The sequence below is a fragment of the Rhinoraja longicauda genome, chromosome 30, assembly GCF_053455715.1.
Source record: "Rhinoraja longicauda isolate Sanriku21f chromosome 30, sRhiLon1.1, whole genome shotgun sequence".
In the NCBI taxonomy this organism is placed as follows: domain Eukaryota; kingdom Metazoa; phylum Chordata; class Chondrichthyes; order Rajiformes; family Arhynchobatidae; genus Rhinoraja; species Rhinoraja longicauda.
This window is the reverse complement of record NC_135982.1, coordinates 6,809,151-6,828,186: the sequence shown is the minus strand read 5'-3', so window position 1 is coordinate 6,828,186 and position 19,036 is coordinate 6,809,151. Positions and strand designations below refer to the sequence as shown.

Genomic DNA, 19,036 nt, shown 5'->3' with positions numbered 1-19,036 from the left:
CGGTCCTTCCCTGAGCTGGGGTAATGTCCGATTCCCCTCTTCCCCCTTGCAGTCAATGCAGGCTGTGGATCTGATGCGCTACAATGGTGAGAACTCTATTCTGCACTCTGTATCTTCCCCTTTGCTCTACCTATTGTACTTGAGTTTGACTTGATTGTACTCATAGCATTATATGATCTGATTGGATAGTATGAGAGTCCCAAATACTGCAGATGATGGAATCTGATACATAAAACAGATTGCTGGAAGATCTCAGCAGGTCAAGCTACGTTGGTGGAGGTAAAAAGTGTACGTTGATATTTTGGGTTGAGGCCCTGCATCAGGACCTAGAGGGAGGTGGAAAGATTGCCAGTGCACAGAGGTATGGAGGAGGGATGGGATGTCAAGTGCCCGTAATAGTTTGTGCAGGAAGGAACTGTAGAGGCTGCTTTACACAAAATGGTGGAGTAACTCAGCGGGACCGGCATATTCTCTGGAGAACAGGAATGGGTGACGTTTCGGGTCAAGACCCTTCTTCAGAGAGAAGAATGTGAGAGAAATAGATCGGGTAGAGGAACAGAGTCTCTTGCCCAGAGTGGGAGAAATCCAGAACCGGAAGGCATAGGTTCAAGGTGAAGGGGGAAAGATTTTGTAGTAATCCGAGGGGTAATTTTCTCGCACAAAGAGTGGTGGGTGTATGGAACGAGCTGCCGGAGGAGGTAGTTGAGGCAGGGATTATCCCAACGTTTAAGAAGCAATTAAGCCGTTACATGGATAGGGCAGGTTTAGAGGGATTATGGGCCAAATGCAGGCGTGGAATTAGTATAGATGGGACGGGCGGCACGGTAGCGCAGCGGTAGAGTTGCTGCTTTACAGCGAATGCAGCGCCGGAGACTCAGGTTCGATCCTGACTACGGGTGCTGTACTGTAAGGAGTTTGTACGTTCACCCCGTGACCTGCGTGGGTTTTCTCCGAGATCTTCGGTTTCCTCCCACACTCCAAAGACGTACAGGTATGTAGGTTAATTGGCTGGGTAAATGTAAAAATTGTCCCTAGTGGGTGTAGGATAGTGTTAATGTACGGGGATCGCTGGGCGGCAGGGAGTTGGTGGGCCGAAAAGGTCTGTTTCCGGCTGTATATATATGATATGATATGATGACATGTTGGTCTGTGTGGGCTAGTTGGGCCGAAGGACCTGTTTCCACACTGTATGACTTTATAACTATAAACCAGGCACTTCGGCCCAACTTGTCCATGTCGACCAAGATGTCCCATCTGCATTAGTCCCACCTGCCTGCGTTTGGCCAATATCCCTCTAAACCTTTCCTTTCCATGTACCTGTCCAAATGCCTTTTAAATGTTGTAATGGTATATGCCTCAACTACCTCCTCTGGCAATTCGTTCCATATATCTACCTCCCTCTGCGTGAATCCTCTAGTATATTCAAGGTCAAAGTAAATCAATTATCGAGAAACTGTGGGTAATGGAAACAAAGCAGTAAAGTGAAGTTAGATAGTACATAGATACATAGACAATAGGTGCAGGAGGAGGCCATTCAATGTGATCATGGCTGATCATGCACATTCATTACCCCGTTCCTGCCTTCTCCCCATATCCCTTTATTCCGCTAGTCCTAAGAGCTCTATCTAACTCTCATTTGAATGCATCCAATGAATCGGCCTCCACTGCCTTCTGAGGCAGAAAGTTCCACAAATTCGCAACTCTCTGGGTGAAAATGTTTTTCCTCGTCTCAGTTCTAAATGGCCTATCCGTTATTCTTAAACTGTGGCTCCTGGTTCTAGACTTCCCCCAACATCAGGAACATGTTTCCTGCACCTAGCGTGTCCAATCCCTTAATAATTTTATATGTTTCTAAAAGATCGCTTCTCATCCTTCTAAATTCCAGTGAATACAAGCCCAGTCATTCCATTCTTTCATCATATGACAGTCCCGCCATCCCGGGAATTAACCTCATGAACCTACGCTGCACTCCCTCAATAACAAGAATGCCCTTCCTCAAATTAGGAGACCAAAACTGCACAAAATACTCCAGGTGTGGCCTCACTAGGGCCCTGTCCAACCGCAGAAGGACCTCTTTGTTCCTGTACTCAAATCCTCTCGTTATGAAGGCCAACATGCCATTTGCTTTCTTCACTGCCAGTTGTGCCTGCATGCTTACTTTCATTGACTGATGTACAAGGACACCCAGGTCTCGTTGCACCTCCCCTTTTCCTAATCTGACACCATTCAGATAATAATCTGCCTTCTTGTTCTTGCCACCAAAGTTGAACCCAAATATCAGAGGAACAATGGTCCTTTTGAACAGTGGAGCAGGTGCAAGGTGCAAAATGGGCTATTTCTATTTATGTCATAAATTCAGAGCTTTATGACATTTACACCACCCACACACCCCCTAGTGCTTATTCCACTTTTTTGTTTCATTGTGTAAAGTTTTCTGATTACTTTTGTATGTGTTTTAATCGCACATGTGAAATGTTAAATTGACCAACTCTCGGCAAATATTTGAGAGGAGAAAGTTCCACATTTCTGTTGTCTTCTGTGTAAAGAAGTGTTTTTGGAGCACCCTAACCCACCATTACACAAAATATATCCTCCATCTCTCCTCTCAGTTTTCTCATATCTCAGCGAGGTCAACCTTGTCCGTCCGTACTCCAGGAAATACAACCGCTTCGATTTATAATACTCCTTTAACGAGCCAAGATATCCCAATGCACTTTGCAGGAGTGCCATCAATAATTTATTGCTGAACCACTTAAAAGAAATTATAGAGCAGATGATCAAACGCTTGGTCAGAGAGGTAGGTCTTGAATGAGGGGTAGAGAGGCAGGGATGTTTAGAGAAGGAATTAGAGACCTTAGTGCCTTGATAGTTGAAGGCATAGCTACCAGATTTGGAGCGATTAAGTTCTGGGAGGAGGTTGGAGCGAGGAAAGAGATTGTGGCTTCACTTACATCTGGAATGATGTGTGCTGGAAGGACTCATCAACACCAGGGTGTTAGATGACTTCCAGATAATGAAGAGTAAAGTGAGGGAAGGTAGTCAGGTGTGCGATGGGCTAGTTCACTTTCATATCATTCAAGCCTAATTAAAATCTGTCCTCATAATTTCACTTTTTAGCCCTACTCGAAACCAGGAATTGATTGCAGAATTTTCTGATTATGTTTGATGTTAATAGACAATAGACAACAGGTGCAGGAATTGGCCATTCGGCCCTTCGTGCCAGCACCGCCATTCACTGTGATCATGGCTGATCATCCACAATCAGTACCCCGTTCCTGCCTTCTCCCCATATCCCTTGACTCTGCTATCTTTAAGAGCGCTATCTAACTCTCTTGAAATTATCCAGAGAATCGGCCTCCACTGCCTTCTGAGGCAGAGAATTCCACAGATTCACAACTCTCTGGGTGAAAAAGTTTTTCCTCTTTTCTGTTCTAAATGGTGTTACCGCTTATCAGCTTTTTTTCAAACTTTAATTTTATTTGAATTCAAATATCTCATCTTGCCGGCTTATTTCATCCATGCATTTATATTTGATTAATTTCTGATGCTGGTAGTCGGAGTAATTAAAAGTAATTATATATTTGCACATTTCTATGCATTAGCACACAAAGGATTAGTTTAGACATGGAGTGCAACCACTGGGCTAATTACATTCCACTATCTTCCATGGTGAGCTGTAATATGTGTTTATCTACTGCTTCTCCTGCTGATGATCTACGTTTTAGGGACAATTCATCGTTTATCACCTCTCATCACTTGGGTTAATGCCTCTCTCAGTGTGCAATCTTTTTAGCTGTTCAATGTAAACTGCTGATTCCACTTAAAAAGTGACTGCTGAGGTTTCTGAATAGAGGGAAGTGCACAGGCATTTGCATTAAAAAATCTTCAGAACCTTGTATCAGCCGCCTCACATGCCTGAAGAAAATAGTATGAATAAAAACTAAGTGACTGTGTGCATCTCTATTTCCCTGTCTCTGTACCCCCTTCCTCACCTCCATCCAGGGACCCCAGTAGTCCTTCCAGATGAGATAGAAGTTCACATGCACCTCCGCCAACCTCACCTACTGCATTTGGTGTTCCCAATGTGGCCTCCTGTACATCTTCGAGACCAAGTGTGCACTCGCCAACGGTTTCACCGAATGCTTGCTCTCAGTCTGTCAGGTCTGCTGGACCTCCTGGTTGCCAACCATTTTAATTCCCCTTCCCATTCCCACACTCATCTATCTGTCCTGGGCCTCCTCTGTTGCCAGTGTTAGGCCACACGCAAACAGCACCTCATTTCCTGCTTGGGTAGCTTAGAACCCAATGGTATGAACATTGAATTCTTCAATTTTAGCTAACCTCTAACAGCCCCCCCTCCCCCTTTATCTCCCACCACCCCATTCTCCCTCCCCGCCCCCCATGCTCCACCTGTACTTGCATCTATTTAGAAGGATGAGAGGAGATCTTATCGAAACATATAAGATTATTAAGGGGTTGAACACATTAGAGGCAGGAAACATGTTCCCAATGTTGGGGGAGTCCAGAACCAGGGGCCACAGTTTAAGAATAAGGGGTAGGCCATTTAGAACGGAGATGAGGAAAAACTTTTTCAGTCAGAGAGTTGTGAATCTCTGGAATTCTCTGCCTCAGAAGGCAGTGGAGGCCAAGTCTCTGAATGCATTCAAGAGAGAGCTAGATAGAGCTCTTAAGGATAGCGGAGTCAGGGGATATGGGGAGAAAGCAGGAACGGGGTATTGATTGAGAATGATCAGCCATGATCACATTGAATGGCGGTGCTGGCTCGAATTGGCTCTTATGTCTATGTTTGTCGCTATTGTCTATTTTCTCCGCTTCCTCCTCCTGACTTACAATTCGCAACCTCTGACTTCACAATTCTCAAGCCCATCAGTGACAGAGAGGGCCAAGAATTGGGCATTGATTCAGTTTTTGGATTGAATCATTCTGGTAACGGTGCGTTATGAGTTCAAGTTGCCGATATTGCTTTGCAAATGATGAGCCGTCAGTGATTGGCATTGTGGAGTGGTACTCTGACAGGTGCAGTGGGAGAGGGAATTGCTGGGATAAACTCCAAGCTACTTCAGTGCAGCAGTACATTTAGAGCAGCTTTGGGAATGGCTCTGTAGGTGTTAGCGTTCTTTGCTCAATTCCATTTTGCTCATTTAAATTCAAATGCCTCATTGAATCAGGATTCAGACATGTTTGTGCTGCTGTGGAAAGCTCTGCAATTTGTCAACAAATTATCTGTTAACGGTTAGGAAATCCATATATGGTTTTGGCAAACACAAACACATTTTCTATTTGGTGTAGAGAATAGTTCAGCACAGGAACAGGCCCTTCGGCCCACAATATTCATGCTGAAGTTGATGCCAGATTAATCTAATCTCCTTTGCATGCGTGTCGTCCATGAGCATCCATACCCTTCATATGCCTGTGCCTATCTAAAAGCCTCTTACCAGCCACTATCGTATCTGCCTCCACCACCACCCCTGGCATTCACCAATCTCTGTGTAAAAGAAAACTTGCCCCGCAAATCTCCTTTAAACTTTGCCCCTCTCACCTTACAGCTTTGACTTTAGAGATGCAGAGCAGAAACAGGCTCTTCAGCCACCAAATCAGTGCCAGCCAAAGTTCACCCCATTGCCTCTCCACAGTTGCTGCATGATCCGCTGAGTTCCTCTCATACTTTGTTTTACCATAGTGTAAGAAAATAACTGCAGATGCAAATCGAAGGTATTTATTCACAAAATGCTGGAGTAACTCAGCGGGTCAGGCAGCATCTCAGGAGAGAAGGAATGGGCGACGTTTCGGGTCGAGACCCTTCTTCAGACTGATGTCAGGGGGGCGGGACAAAGGAAGGATGTAGGTGGAGACAGGAAGACAGTGGGAGATCTGGGAGGGTGGAGGGGAAGAGAGGGACAGAGGAACTATCTAAAGTTGGGGAAGCCAATGTTCATACCGCTGGGCTGCAAGCTGCCCAAGCGAAATATGAGGTGCTGTTCCTCCAATTTCCGGTGGGCCTCACTATGGCACTGGAGGAGGCCCATGACAGAAAGGTCAGAGTGGGTTTAAACCGAAGACAGACACAAAATGCTGGAGGAACTCAGTGGGACAGGCAGCATCTCTGGAGAGAAGGAATGGGTGACATTTCGGGTCGACACCCTACTTCAGACTCTTCGGGTCGAGAACCTTCTTGCACTTCAGTTCATTTGCAGGCATGTTAACTGGCACCTACAGTAAATTCTAACCACTGTCACCTCTGTCACCCGATGTCTGATAATGTTCCTTTAAATCTTACAGGTGCAGAGGACGTTGTGATGGCTTTCTCCAGACAAGAAACAGAGGACAGGCGGCAATGAATGGGTGGGGTGGCAGGCAGCAAGACTGTGGACGATTCTTATTGCAGATTCCAGAGTGCTCACAAGTTTCTTGATTCTCATGTACTTTAGCATCACAGCAATGCCTGTGACTGCCAGTGTTGTTCACCTGGACTGCTTCTAACGGCAAGGGGCAAAAAGACCCGCTGTCTTTTTGGTTGATCAAAGGGATATACTGTCCTCTTGTGTTTTAATTTTAATATGTGTGTGCATTGTCTTTACTTTTTCAAAGTACATTGAGAGGCTGCTGCTGCAGCAGGGGTGTTGTGTGACTCAAGCTGCCCTCTGCCTCTGATGCTCTCTGTTGAAGCTTCACTCGTGCACTCCCGCCATGGAAGGAGATGCAGTGTTTTCCAGTTGGCGGGTTCTGTGGAGAATTAACTGACGTCACGTGTTCTTTTTTAGCAGCAGGTTTAATAAACACAACAAGCACCAAAGACTCCTCTTTGGAAACCGCACCGCACCGCAAGCAACAAGTGAAACATTAATTTACGTTTCACTTCTCGGTCCTCCTAATGTGGTCATTTGTTCCTTTTGTATCAGCAATTTTTAGCTGCTTGAAACAAAATCTGAAACCTTGGACAATTTACAATGACCAAAAATGTGTTCTACATGCCCTGACCTCACATACTCTTCTTCCAAGGAAAATGGCTGACACTGAATAACATCTACTTGAAGGAAACACTCCAGAGGACATACGCAACATATTTTACAAACCGGTTTGCGCAGCAGGGCAGCAAGCCACCGGGGAGAGATGTGGTTTTAATGATCCATGCAGCTGGTTACTGGGTTGTGAGGATGCCGTTACTGTGGTAACCCATCCCCAGTGTGGTGTCACTGGCCTCGTGAGACCAAGGGCATCCATTTAATTGATACCTCTGTACCCTGGTCCTTGATGTTCACAGAGTGGAAGTTCTCTTATCTGCATTTTACTTTTTGTGGGACACCAGAAAGAAAAAATCTGTCTTGTTGAAGACAAGTTTTGACTGCGTCCTGTTTTTTGGAACCTCTTAGGGGCTCACACTCTTTGAGTGAAGCAAACGGTGCATGTGTATGTGTGTTTTTGTTTTGAAATCCTGCTTGGATGTCGGGTGCCTGATATTGTAAATATCTACACTGTTGCCACAGGGTATTTCTTGAAACTGGGTACTTCTAAATTGTTTATACCGAGGCAGATTTCTGTGTGCCGAGGACTACTATCCTTGATTTTGGATCATAGTTAAGAAAATCCATTGATTACTTTTTTTCCATACAAAAATACCCCGTTGTCAAATATAATGAGGGCTATCTGATTCAGGAGACTGGGTTCTCGGCCACGAGACCCTCCAAATTGGTCCTAAGTGATTAAACCTGCCATGCAACCAAACTCCACCCCGTCCCATCCTCCGCCTCTAAATAGAACGAAAGTGCAAATCCTGCTCCTCAATGGTCAGAAGTTCAAGCCCACGGTGCAGCTTTCCATCTAAACCGATGGCAAATCTCTTGACCATGTGTCAGCCTCCTCGATCTGCAGAGAAACGAGCAGTTTTTGATCCAAGGCAGTGTCGGATTGATAGGGATGTAATAAAGGACTGCCTTGCTGGAGATTTTGCTGTATCGCAAGGCCTTCTGGGTGAAGACCCTCTTTTGACTTTGTATTGTGCATCCATTAATCAACACAATAGATCATGTACCTCATGTCTTTCCTCCCTTCTCCACTCGCATCTCCTCCCATCCCCTTACCCAAATAGCTTGGCAAACAAGATAATTTTGTACTCTTTTACAATTGCTGTTGTTTGGTTGCATCCTCCCATCTGTGTCAGGTGATAGATAATGCAGTTTTTCAAACATTGGTGAGGTTGGGTGTTGTGAAAATTCTATGATTGTTGATAATTTCTGGTTAGAATAATTGAAAATACATTGAGAACTGTCATGTTAACCTTGACTACGTATGGTGTCTTTTTTTTCCCCCACGACCAAATGATTTGCACTTGGTGTGTCCCTTTTGGAAGCGGTCTCCATTGCCAACACTGCATCAACCAATAAATTGGACACAGAGCAGAATATCTAACCGGGCTTTCAGCCAACAACTAACTCTACAGCAAATAACGTCAATTTACTCAGGAAACTATTTATTTGAACAATGATGGGAACCGATTCGGTAGCAGAAACCACAGTGACCATTGAATATCCAACCTCAGCAGGATATTTTCACCAGAAATGGAGGGCAATTGTGTACACATCTTGCCCATCAGACTCACTAAAAGCAAGATAGTCACAAGGTTTGATCAACCAATCATGCCCACTCTTGGAATATCTTCAAACTTTGTTTGTTTGTTTAGTTTATTGTCACGTGCGCCGAGGTTCGGTGAAAAGGTAAACATTTGCAATACCCAAGTTAATACTTGGGCTCAATTCACCAATCAGGCTGTTAAAAACCCCGCAAATCATCACTATTATGGAATAGAAATGGAATTAAAGATCATAAGTGATAGGGGTAGAATTAGGCCACTTGGCCCATCAAGTCTACTCTGCCATTCAATCATGGCTGATCTATCTCTCCCTCCTAACCCCATTCTCTTGCCGACTCCCCATAACCTCTGACACCTGTACTCATCAAGAATCCATCCATCTCTGCCTTAAATATATCCACTGACATTGCCTCCACAGCTTTCTGTGGCAAAGAATTCCACAGATTCACCACCCTCTGACTAAATAAATGTCTCCTCATCTCCTTCCTAAAAGAACGCCCTTTAATTCTGAGGCTAAGACCTCTAGTCCTAGATTCTCCCACTAGTGGAAACATCCTCTCCACATCCACTCTGTCCAAGCCTTTCACTATTCTGTACGTTTCAATGAGGTCCCCTTCATTCTAAACTCCAGTGAATATAAGCCCAGTGCCGTCAAACGCTCATCATATCTTAACCTACTCATTCCTGGGATCATTCTTGTCAGCCTCCACTGGACCCTCACCAGAGCATATCATTTAATGCTAAAGATTGTTAGTTCAGCCTCTGAGGTCTTGCCTTGGGTGTTCCTAATGCTTCCTCTCTTGTGATGAGTTAACAGAGTTCAACAACCTCTTGCTTTTAGAATTCTCGTTCTAGTTCTTAACTCCCTCTCTAAGTCTGCAATTAGTATTAATCTTATAACAAAAACTAAGGCAATCTCCACTTCTCCAGTGCTGTTAACTTATTCTCCAAACTTATTCACTTCACTCTGAGCGACTGCATTTTCAGCTGTTAATATCTTAGATTCAGCAGGCTTCTCTCTCTCTTACGAATCTTTTCTCCGCTAAGATGTACCCAAAACCCTACGTTACTGTTTGTCCTCTGGCCAGTGATCTCCTTGCAGTTGGAACGGAGGGATTTGAGCAATTGTTTCTCCTAGAGCAGGAGAGAGTTTGGCTCAATCTGCAGCTGGAAATCCAGATGATCTGAACATTGTTGCTGGCTCTGCATAAACGGGCTGCCACATTTCCTACGTTACATCAGTGGTTGCTGATCACTGCATCACATATCAGCCTCCACATCTGCGCCACAGTGCCGTGATCATGCTGTGTGCATTCGGGCTTCCCCAGGCTCCTGGGCCTTTTTCAAGCGTCGAGGCTTCATCGTGCCAAGGCTGGTGGACACCACCTTTGCGATGCTGGCTTTATGAACCTTTCCTCCACTGGATCTCATCAGTTGGATCAATGTTTTTCTCCCAAGGTCATGTCCACAGAGGGCTTTAATTTGGGTATGCAATGAAATGCTGCAGGAAGAGGTACAGGTTTCTCCAGCATTCGGCCCCATCTTGCTTCACGTACAGATGGTGAGTGAGCCCACTACAAGATTGCCTCACTTGCTATAAGGCAGAATTAAAAATATTCCATTCGTTGATTCACTTTTGCTCACCAATAGAACTACACTTCTATAAGGTGTGGAAAGGAACTGCAAATGCTGGTTTATACCGAAGACAACACAAAGTGCTGGAGTAACTCAGTGGGTCAGGCAGTATCTGGAGAGAAAAGACGGGTTGTAGGAAGGAACTGCAGATGCTGGTTTAAACCGAAGATAGACACAAAATGCTGGAGTAACTCAGTGGGACAGACAGCATCTCGGGATAGAAGGAATGGGGGATGTTTCGGGTCGAGATCCTTCTTCATGGGTGACGTTTTGAGTCTGTACCCATCTTCATACTAAAAGTAGAAGGGAGGGAAGAAAGGGCCAGCAACAGATGACCAAGGAAGGGTGGAGCCCACAATGCCCCATTGTTAGCTGGGGAAGAGATGATAACGAAGGGATGCAAAGAGGCAAACTAGTAGGATAACGAGGGTGGGGGGGAGGATTTCTAGAGCAACTTTCATGTTAAAAAGCCATTTACAGACAATGGGATATCTCTTGATTGGAATGGCAGAAACAACAGTTGCTTGCAATCGTGATAACAACCAAATAATCAGTAGTGTTGACCGATGGATATAAATTTGGTTGGAATCGAGGAACCCTGTCTTTAAGTAACGATGAAGGCAGCTCCAACAGCACAACGCTCCCTCAGTACTGCATAGACATGTCCCTGCAGTGGGAATTCAGGTGTCAGGGGTTATGGGGAGAAGGCAGGAGAATGTGGTTGAGAGGGAAAGATAGATCAGCCATGATTGAATGGAGAGGTAGATTTGATATGCAGAATAGCCTACTTCTGCTCCTATAACTTATAAGCTTCCTAAGGATGAGAAATATGCTGCATTCATGTATTTCTTCTTAGCTGCGTAACACAATTCATTACAATGGAGAATATATAGCGTGCATTACAGCTGCAAGCCGCTGCTTCTGGAATTGTACCTCGCTCCTGTCCCAATTTCCCAACACCTCTGAGAATGCTGCACACCTGCTTACTTGTGGGATATTTTTTTCATTGCTAAAGACCAGTGTTATTCATGGTTTTGTGAGTCTCGGGCGCAGTGAGAAGTAATGAAATGAATCATTGGCAACTCAACCAACCAATCTCTCTGTGGAAGAGTGAATGCAAAAGTCAACTAGGTAATGCCACAATGCACTGAAGGTCAGGCAGTGTATGAAGCAAAGTCACGGTGCTGTTCCTCTAGCTTATGTTGAGCTTCATGTGAACAGTGTAGAAGGGCAAAGGCAGAGAGGTCCATGTGGGACTAGTGGGGCAGATTAAAGTGACAGGTTACTGGAACTTCACGATCGCATCTGCAGCCTGAAAAGAGATGTTCAGCAAAACAATCGCCCCAGCTGCATTTGTTATCGAAGATAAACACAACGTGTTGGAGTAACACTGTCAGGCAGCATCTCTGGAGAAAAAGGATGGGTAACATTTCGGGAATTTGTGGAATTCTCTGCCACAGAAGGCAGTGGAGGTCAATTCACTGGATGGATTTAAAAGAGAGTTAGATATAGCTCTAGGGACTAATGGAATCAGTGGATATGGGGGGAAGGCAGGCTACTGATTGTGGATGATCAGCCATGATCACAATGAATGGCGGTGCTGGCTCGAAGGGCCGAATGGCCTCCTGCACCTATTTCCTATGTTTTTATGACCCTTCTTCAGAGTGAAAGTGGAGGGGAGGGAACTGGAGGTAGGAAAAGGCCAGAACAAAGCAGGGTCGGCAACAGATGACCAAGGATGGATGGAGCACACAATGGCCCATTGTTGGCTGGGGAAGAGGTGATAACGAAGGAATACAAGGATGCGAACAGTGGAACTAGTAGGGTGACAAGGGTGGGGATGGGGGGGGAGAGGGAGGGAATGCAGGGGTTACTTTAAATTAGAGAAATCAACGTTGTAAGCTGCCCAAGCATTTGTTATCCCCGGTTTAAAGTGATGATATCGTGAGCAGTAAATATAGTACTATATAATAAACACTGGTTTGCCATTTTCCAGTGATCCATTGTCAAATCCCTTTTATCTTCAACATCAACCCTTTTGCCAATGAATCTCTCTGTTCTATAGCCCCGTCATAAATCTTCCATTTTGCCTGCTTCACACCACCTTCCATTCCTCCTGATGGGATGTTGACCCTGTTTCCCCCTCCACATAAGCTGCTCAACATGTTGAGTGTTTCCAGGCATTTCTTTCATTGCAACCATTGCACTTTGGTGTTACACTTGCTACCAAGCTTGTATATTGCAGAGAGTTTCGCAAAGCATTAAATTTAATCTACACAATACAAGTTTAAAAAAAAACAAATTTGCCCCAAAGCATAGTGATTGCATATGGAAGCAATCCGTTGATGATGCAGTCGTGACACATTACAAATGTAGATTGCAACAGGATTGCAAGTGGAAGACCAGAGATGTAGACTGAGATATTCATAAAATGCAGGACATGAAACAGCATGCATCCTTAGCTGTTGACATTGAAATGTCCTCACGAAAGAAATGGAGAGGAAAGAGAGAATAGATAGACGTACTATTGACTGATTATTTCTTTTTAACTTATTTATCACAGGAAAGTGCAGCACCAAGATTTATTTTCAAATTACCACCCTAGAAATTTAAGTGGAGCAAATTATTCAGGATGTGAAAATTGGGATTGAAACCCCTCTCTTAGACTGTCAGCTGTGCAGAGAAACTTGAACCTTGAACTGATTTTGATTAACTGCTTTATCAAGTGAGAAAAGACCTTGTGATCTACTTCCCTTTCCTAATTAGTTTGCACTTGCGTTTGCTTACATGAAATAATGCTGCCTAACCCCCTCTTCTTGCAGTCTAGTTGGATTCAAACCAATTAGTAAATTATTGTCCTTGCTCTCACTTACTCCGACCTCAGTTTTTTTGTTCCATCACAGAATATTAATTGTAAAGGTAACATTGTGCTTGTTCTGAGGTGACTGACTATAAACCGTGCCCATCAGTAAACCTTCCCCTGTCCTTGGAAAAGCCCACAGCCATTCAGTCCTATGGACTCCTGCACTCTGAAAGGCTGGGCTCCAGAGTTGTTCTTAGTCCTTAGCTCATGGTGTGGAAATTAAATGTGTTCCAGACCTAAGTAACATGGGGCGGCACGGTGGCGGAGTGGTAAAGTCGCTGCCTTACAGCGCCGGAGATCCGGGTTTGATCCTGACTACTGTCTGTACGGAGTTTTGCATGTTCTCCCCGTGACCACCTGCGTTTTCCCCGGATGCTCTGGTTTCTTCCCACACTCCAAAGATGTACAGGTTTGTAGGTTAATTGGCTTTGGTAAAAAAAGTTGTAAATTGTCGCCAGTGTATAGGATAGTGCTAATGTATAGTGCTAATGTATGGGGGATTACTGATCGGCGCAGACTCGGTGGGCCGAAGGGCCTGTTTCCACGCTGTATCTCTAAATTACAAATTAAGCATATTGAGACTTGTTCAACTTCCTAGCTGTTTTAATCACTATTTCATTTTTAACCAATTCCAAAAAAAACCTTGAAAATAGTTCTTATTGAAAAACAAGAGATTAATGTGCAAAATTAGAGCACATGGTATTGGAGGTAGGGTATTGACATGGATAGAGAATTGGTTGGCAAACAGGAAGCAAAGAATAGGAATAAACGGGTCCTTTTCAGAATGGCAGGCAGTGACTAGTGGGGTGCCGCAATGCTCAGTGCTGGGACTCCAGTTATGTACAATATACAGGATATTAATGATTTAGACGAGGGAATTAAATGTAACATCTCTAAGTTTGTGGATGACACAAAGCTGGCAGTGTGAGCTGCGAGGAGGATGCTATGAGGCTGCAGAGTGACTTGTGTGAGTGGGCAGATGCAGTATAATGTGGATAAATGTAAGGTTATCCACTTTGGTAGCAAGAACAGGAAGACAGATTATTATCTGAATGGTATCAGATTAGGAAAAGGGGAGGTCCAATGAGACCTGGGCGTGCTTGTACATCAGTCACTGAAAGTAAGTATGCAGGTACAGCAGGCAGTGAAGAAAGCTAATGGCATGTTGGCCTTCATTGCGAGAGGATTTGCGTTTAGGAGCAAGGAGGTCCTACTGCAGTCGTACGGGGCCCTGGTGAGACCACACCTGGAGTATTGTGTGCAGGCTTGGTCTCCTAATTTGAGGAAGGACATTCTTGCTATTGAGGGAGCGCAGCGTAGGTTCACCAGATTAATTCCCGGGATAGTGGAAATGACATAGGAGAAAAGAATGGATCGACAGGGCTTGACTTCACTGGAATTTAGAAGGATGAGACGGGATCGTATAGAAACATATAAAATTCTTAAGGCATTGTAGAGACTAGATGCAGGAAAAATGGTCCTGATGTTGGGGGAGTCCAGAACCACGGGTTGCAGTTTAAGAATAAGGGGTAGGCCATTTTAGACTGAGATGAGGAAACACCTTTTCACCCAGAGTTGTGAATCTGTGGAATTCTCTGCCACAGAAGGCAGCGGAGGCCAATTCACTGGATGTTTGCAAGAGAGAGTTGGATTTAGTTCGTAGGGCTAATGGAATCAAGGGATATGGGGATAAAGCAGGAATGGGATACTGGTTTTGGATGATCAGCCATGATCATATTGAATGGCAGTGCTGGCTTGAAGGGCCGAATGGCCTACTCCTGCACCTATTTTCTAGGTTTCTATGTGAACGGCGTAACATTTCAACTAAGAGCGAGGCAAGCAGAGTGTGATTTAATATTACTCTTATCCTGTGATTAAATTGTTGTTTCATAATGCAGAATAAAGTTAAAGATTTGTCAGAATAGCATCATTCAATTATTTTTATCTTTGATTCCCATTTTGGCAACTTTGTGTGTATGTGTGTGTGTGTGTATGTGTGTGTGTGCAAGCTGTTGATTGATTGAAGGGCTGTCAGGAACATATCCAATACTACCTTGATCTCACTGAAACAAAAACATTTTTTTCTTTGCTGAAAGATATTTATTCTTTTGATAAAATCACACAAGCTGTAATTCAGGAAAGTCAATTAAACATCCCCCTTCTACAGACTCCATTGGTCAAATTGCCAATTTATTAACTTTTGTTGTCCCACAAAATTTAAACCCTACATTTAAAAACTTACGTCCATCCAGATTACTGACGACATCTTCCAGATTTATATCCATGGAACTAATGCACTATAATGCTGAGAGCTGTATTTTCCCCTTTGCTCTATCTAGTGTTCTTGAGTTTGATGTTCTTGAGCATTATGTATGGTATATTTGATCTGTTTGGATAGCATGCAAAACAAAGCTTTACACTGTACCACGGTACACTTGCCAGGTGGAAGGGTAGTGTTTTATTGGCATCACCTCACCCAGATACAGTGAAATTCTGTGTTTTGCGTGCTATCCAGCCAAATCATACCACATCTGACCACATCAGGTGGTGCAAAATGAGTGCATAATGTAGCGTTTCAGCTACAGAGTAAGTGCAGGTTTAAAAAAAGGGTCAAGGGCAACAACGAGGTAGATTGGAAGATCAAGAATTCATCCCGAGCACGTGAGAGGTCCGTTCAAAGGTATTATTACAATGTGATGTGTTTAAATATGGTCAATTTCTTTAGACTTTTTTACTTTAGAGATGCAGCGTGGAAACAAGCCCTTCACAAGAAACTGCAGATGCTTGAATCGTAACCAAAACACAAAGTGCTGGAGGAACTCATCATAGAGGAGCATCTGGGGAGGGAATAGACAGATGACTTTTCAGGTCTGGGCCCTTCTTCAGTCTGAAGCAAGACCCCCGACTCAAAACATCACCTGTCCAATCATCTCCCCTGATGTTGCCAGACCTGCTAAGATCTTCCAGAATGTCATGTTTTGGTCTTAGGAGTATTTTTATGGATATGCTGATAATTATTCTTGCCCATGACTGGGCGGCACGGACTTGGTGGGCCGAAAAGGCCTGTTTCCGGCTGTATATATATGATGTGATATGATATGACATTTTTTTTTTCCTTTTGATGAAAAATATGTTTGCGTTGGCAAGTTGTTCCTGAATTAATCATTCAGCTTCTCATTATTCCTAAGTTTAATGAGTATATCTTTTTGTGGTGCCAAAGGGACACAACGGTAGAGTTGCTGCCTTACAGCACCAGGGATCGATCCTGACCACGGGTGCTGCCTGCATGGGGTCTGTCGTTCTCCCCCTGACTGCGTGGGTTTTCTCTGGGTGCTCCGGTTTCCTCCCACATTCCAAAGACGCGCAGGTTTGTAGGTCAATTGGCTTCGGTAAATTGTTCCTGGTGTGTAGGATGGAACTAGTGTATGGGTGATCGCTGATCGGTGTGAACTCGGTGGGTCAAAGATAACAAGGTAACAAGCTGGTGATTGGGCCTGAGGATAGACCTGTCTGAAGAAGGGTCTCGACCCGAAACGTGAGTCTGAAGAAGGGTCTCGACCCGAAACGTCACCCATTCCTTCTCTCCAGAGATGCTGCCTGTCCCGCTGAGTTACTCCAGCTTTTTGTGCCTATCTTAGATTTTTTAAATATATTAATGGAATCGAGGTTAATGCAGGAAAGTGAAGCTTGGGTCAAAGATCAGCCATGATCCCAATGAACGATGGTACCTGCAGGGAAAGCTGAATGATCTGCTCCTGTTTCTACTTATTATGTCCTAACGTTAGCTTCTCTTGCCCGAGGACCATACAATTAACGCTCTTCAAGCAGGCATTTTCATTTGGGACTACAATGAGTAGTTTCATTTATTGCATAGTTTAGCATCTGCATTGTAATTACCCAAATTTGGCATTTACAGGTCACTAATTTAGAATGCTATTCCTGATCAGTGTTTACATTACATTTTTTGGAGACAATAATCCAAAAAAATGATACAAAATACTGGAGTAACTCAGCCGGTCAGGTGCATCTTTGGATAACGTGGATAGGCGACCCTTTAGGTCGGGACCCTTCTTCAGATTGATTGAAGGGGGGAAGTAAGCTGGAGGGGAGGTGGGGCAGGAAAAAGTCTGGTAAGTGATAGGTGGATAGAGGCGAGAGTTTATATTTTGATTTGACCTTTGGACACTAACGCCTGAATTGGTAATATAACTCAAGTTAGTGCTGCTGCCTCACAGCTCCAATGACCCGGGTTCAACGCTGACCTCGGGCGCTGTCTGCGTGTAGTTTGCACGTTCGCCCAGCGACCATGTGCATTTGCCCCGGGTGCTCCGGTTTCCTCCCACATTCCAAAGACGTGCAGGCTGGTAGGTTAACATAGCGGCTGCATATTGCCTTTAGTGTGGGTGGGGAGCAGACTCTGGGGGAGGGGAGAGTTGATGAAAATGTGGGGAGAGTAAAATGAGTTGGGGTGGGATGTTTGTTGATGGTTGCTTGATAGTCAGCCTGGGCTGAAGGACCTGTTTCCATGCTGTGTCTCTCTTTAACAATCTTCACCCCTTATGTACAAAACACTGGCCACAATCGCACCTCCTCGGAAATGAGCAAAATGCAATGTGCTAGAACACAGAACAGTACAGCACGGGAACGGGCCCTTCGGCCCACAGTGTATGTGCCGAACACAAACGTCAAGTTGGACTGATCTTGTCTGCCTGTATGTGATCCATATCCCTCGCTATCTGTATCTGCCTCCACCACCAGCCCTTGGCAGTGCGTTCCAGGCCCCCAGCACTCTGTGTAAAACGCCTGCCCTAAACATCTCCATTAAACTTTCCCCCGCTCATCTTATAGCTTTGGCCTCTAGTGTTGGACATTTCCACCCCGGAAAAGGGGTTCTGAATGTCTGCCCTATCTATGCATCTCATAATATAGACACACAATGCTGGAGTAACTCAGCGGGACAGGCAGCATCTCTGGAGAGACCCTTCTTGGTCTTGACCCGAAACGTCGCCCATTCCTTCTCTCCAGAGATGCTGCCTGTCCCGCTGAGTTACTCCAGCATTTTGTGTCTATCTTCGATTTAAACCGGCATCTGCAGTTCCTTCCTACACATATACATCTCATAATGTTATATAATTCTACCTCAATCTCCAACGTTCCGGAGAAATCAAAACAATTTTATCCAACCTCCCCCTGTAGCTGAAACCGTCCAAACCAGGCAGCATTCTGGTAAGACTCCTCTGCATCCTCTCCAAAACATCCACATCCTTCCTGTAATGAGGCGATCAAAACTGCACACAATACTCCCAAATGCATCCTAACCAAAGTCCTATAGATCTTGCTCATGTACCTACTTTGAGTTCCTCCAGCACTTTGTATTTTGCTCAAGAGTCTAGCATCTGCTGTTCCTTGTGTCGTCAGAAATGAGCTTAGACTGAATGCAAAAACATAGAAGAGTACAGCACAAGAACAGGCCCTTCGGCCCACAATGTCTTTACCAAACATGATCCAAGTTAATCTCATCTCTTCTGCCTGCACCTGAGCCATATTTAGGTTTATTATTGTCACGTGTACCGGGGTACAGTTAAAACCTTTGATTTGCATGCAATCCAATCAGATCAGATAATATTACGCATAAATACAGTCAAGTCAAACTCAAGTACAATAGGTAGAGCAAAGGGGTCTTAAAAAAGGTGCACTCAGGTTCCTATTAAATCTTTCCCCCCCTCACCTTAAACCCAAGCCCTTTTCTTCTCGATTCCTCTACTCTGGGCAAAAGATTCTGTGCATTTACCCGATCAATTCCTCCCATGATCTTGTACACCTCTATCAGATCATCCTCCTGCGCTCCAAGCAATAAAGTGCTCAACCTCTTGAGTCCTGGCAACATTTTCATAAATCTTCCCTGCACCCTTTGCAGCTTGACAACATCT

At 44.5% G+C, this 19,036-nt stretch overlaps 1 protein-coding gene across 1 annotated transcript in view; it reads left to right on the top strand.

Moving 5' to 3' along the window:
- The window catches only part of ctnnbip1 (catenin, beta interacting protein 1), a 72,959-nt gene extending 64,269 nt beyond the window's left edge, over positions 1 to 8,690 (top strand). The window contains exon 4 of the mRNA XM_078425264.1: positions 6,301 to 8,690. Within this exon, the coding sequence (XP_078281390.1) occupies positions 6,301 to 6,359 (59 nt within the window). The 3' untranslated portion in view covers positions 6,360 to 8,690. The remainder of the gene's footprint in view (positions 1 to 6,300) is intronic.
- The last annotated feature ends 10,346 nt before the right edge of the window (positions 8,691 to 19,036 follow it).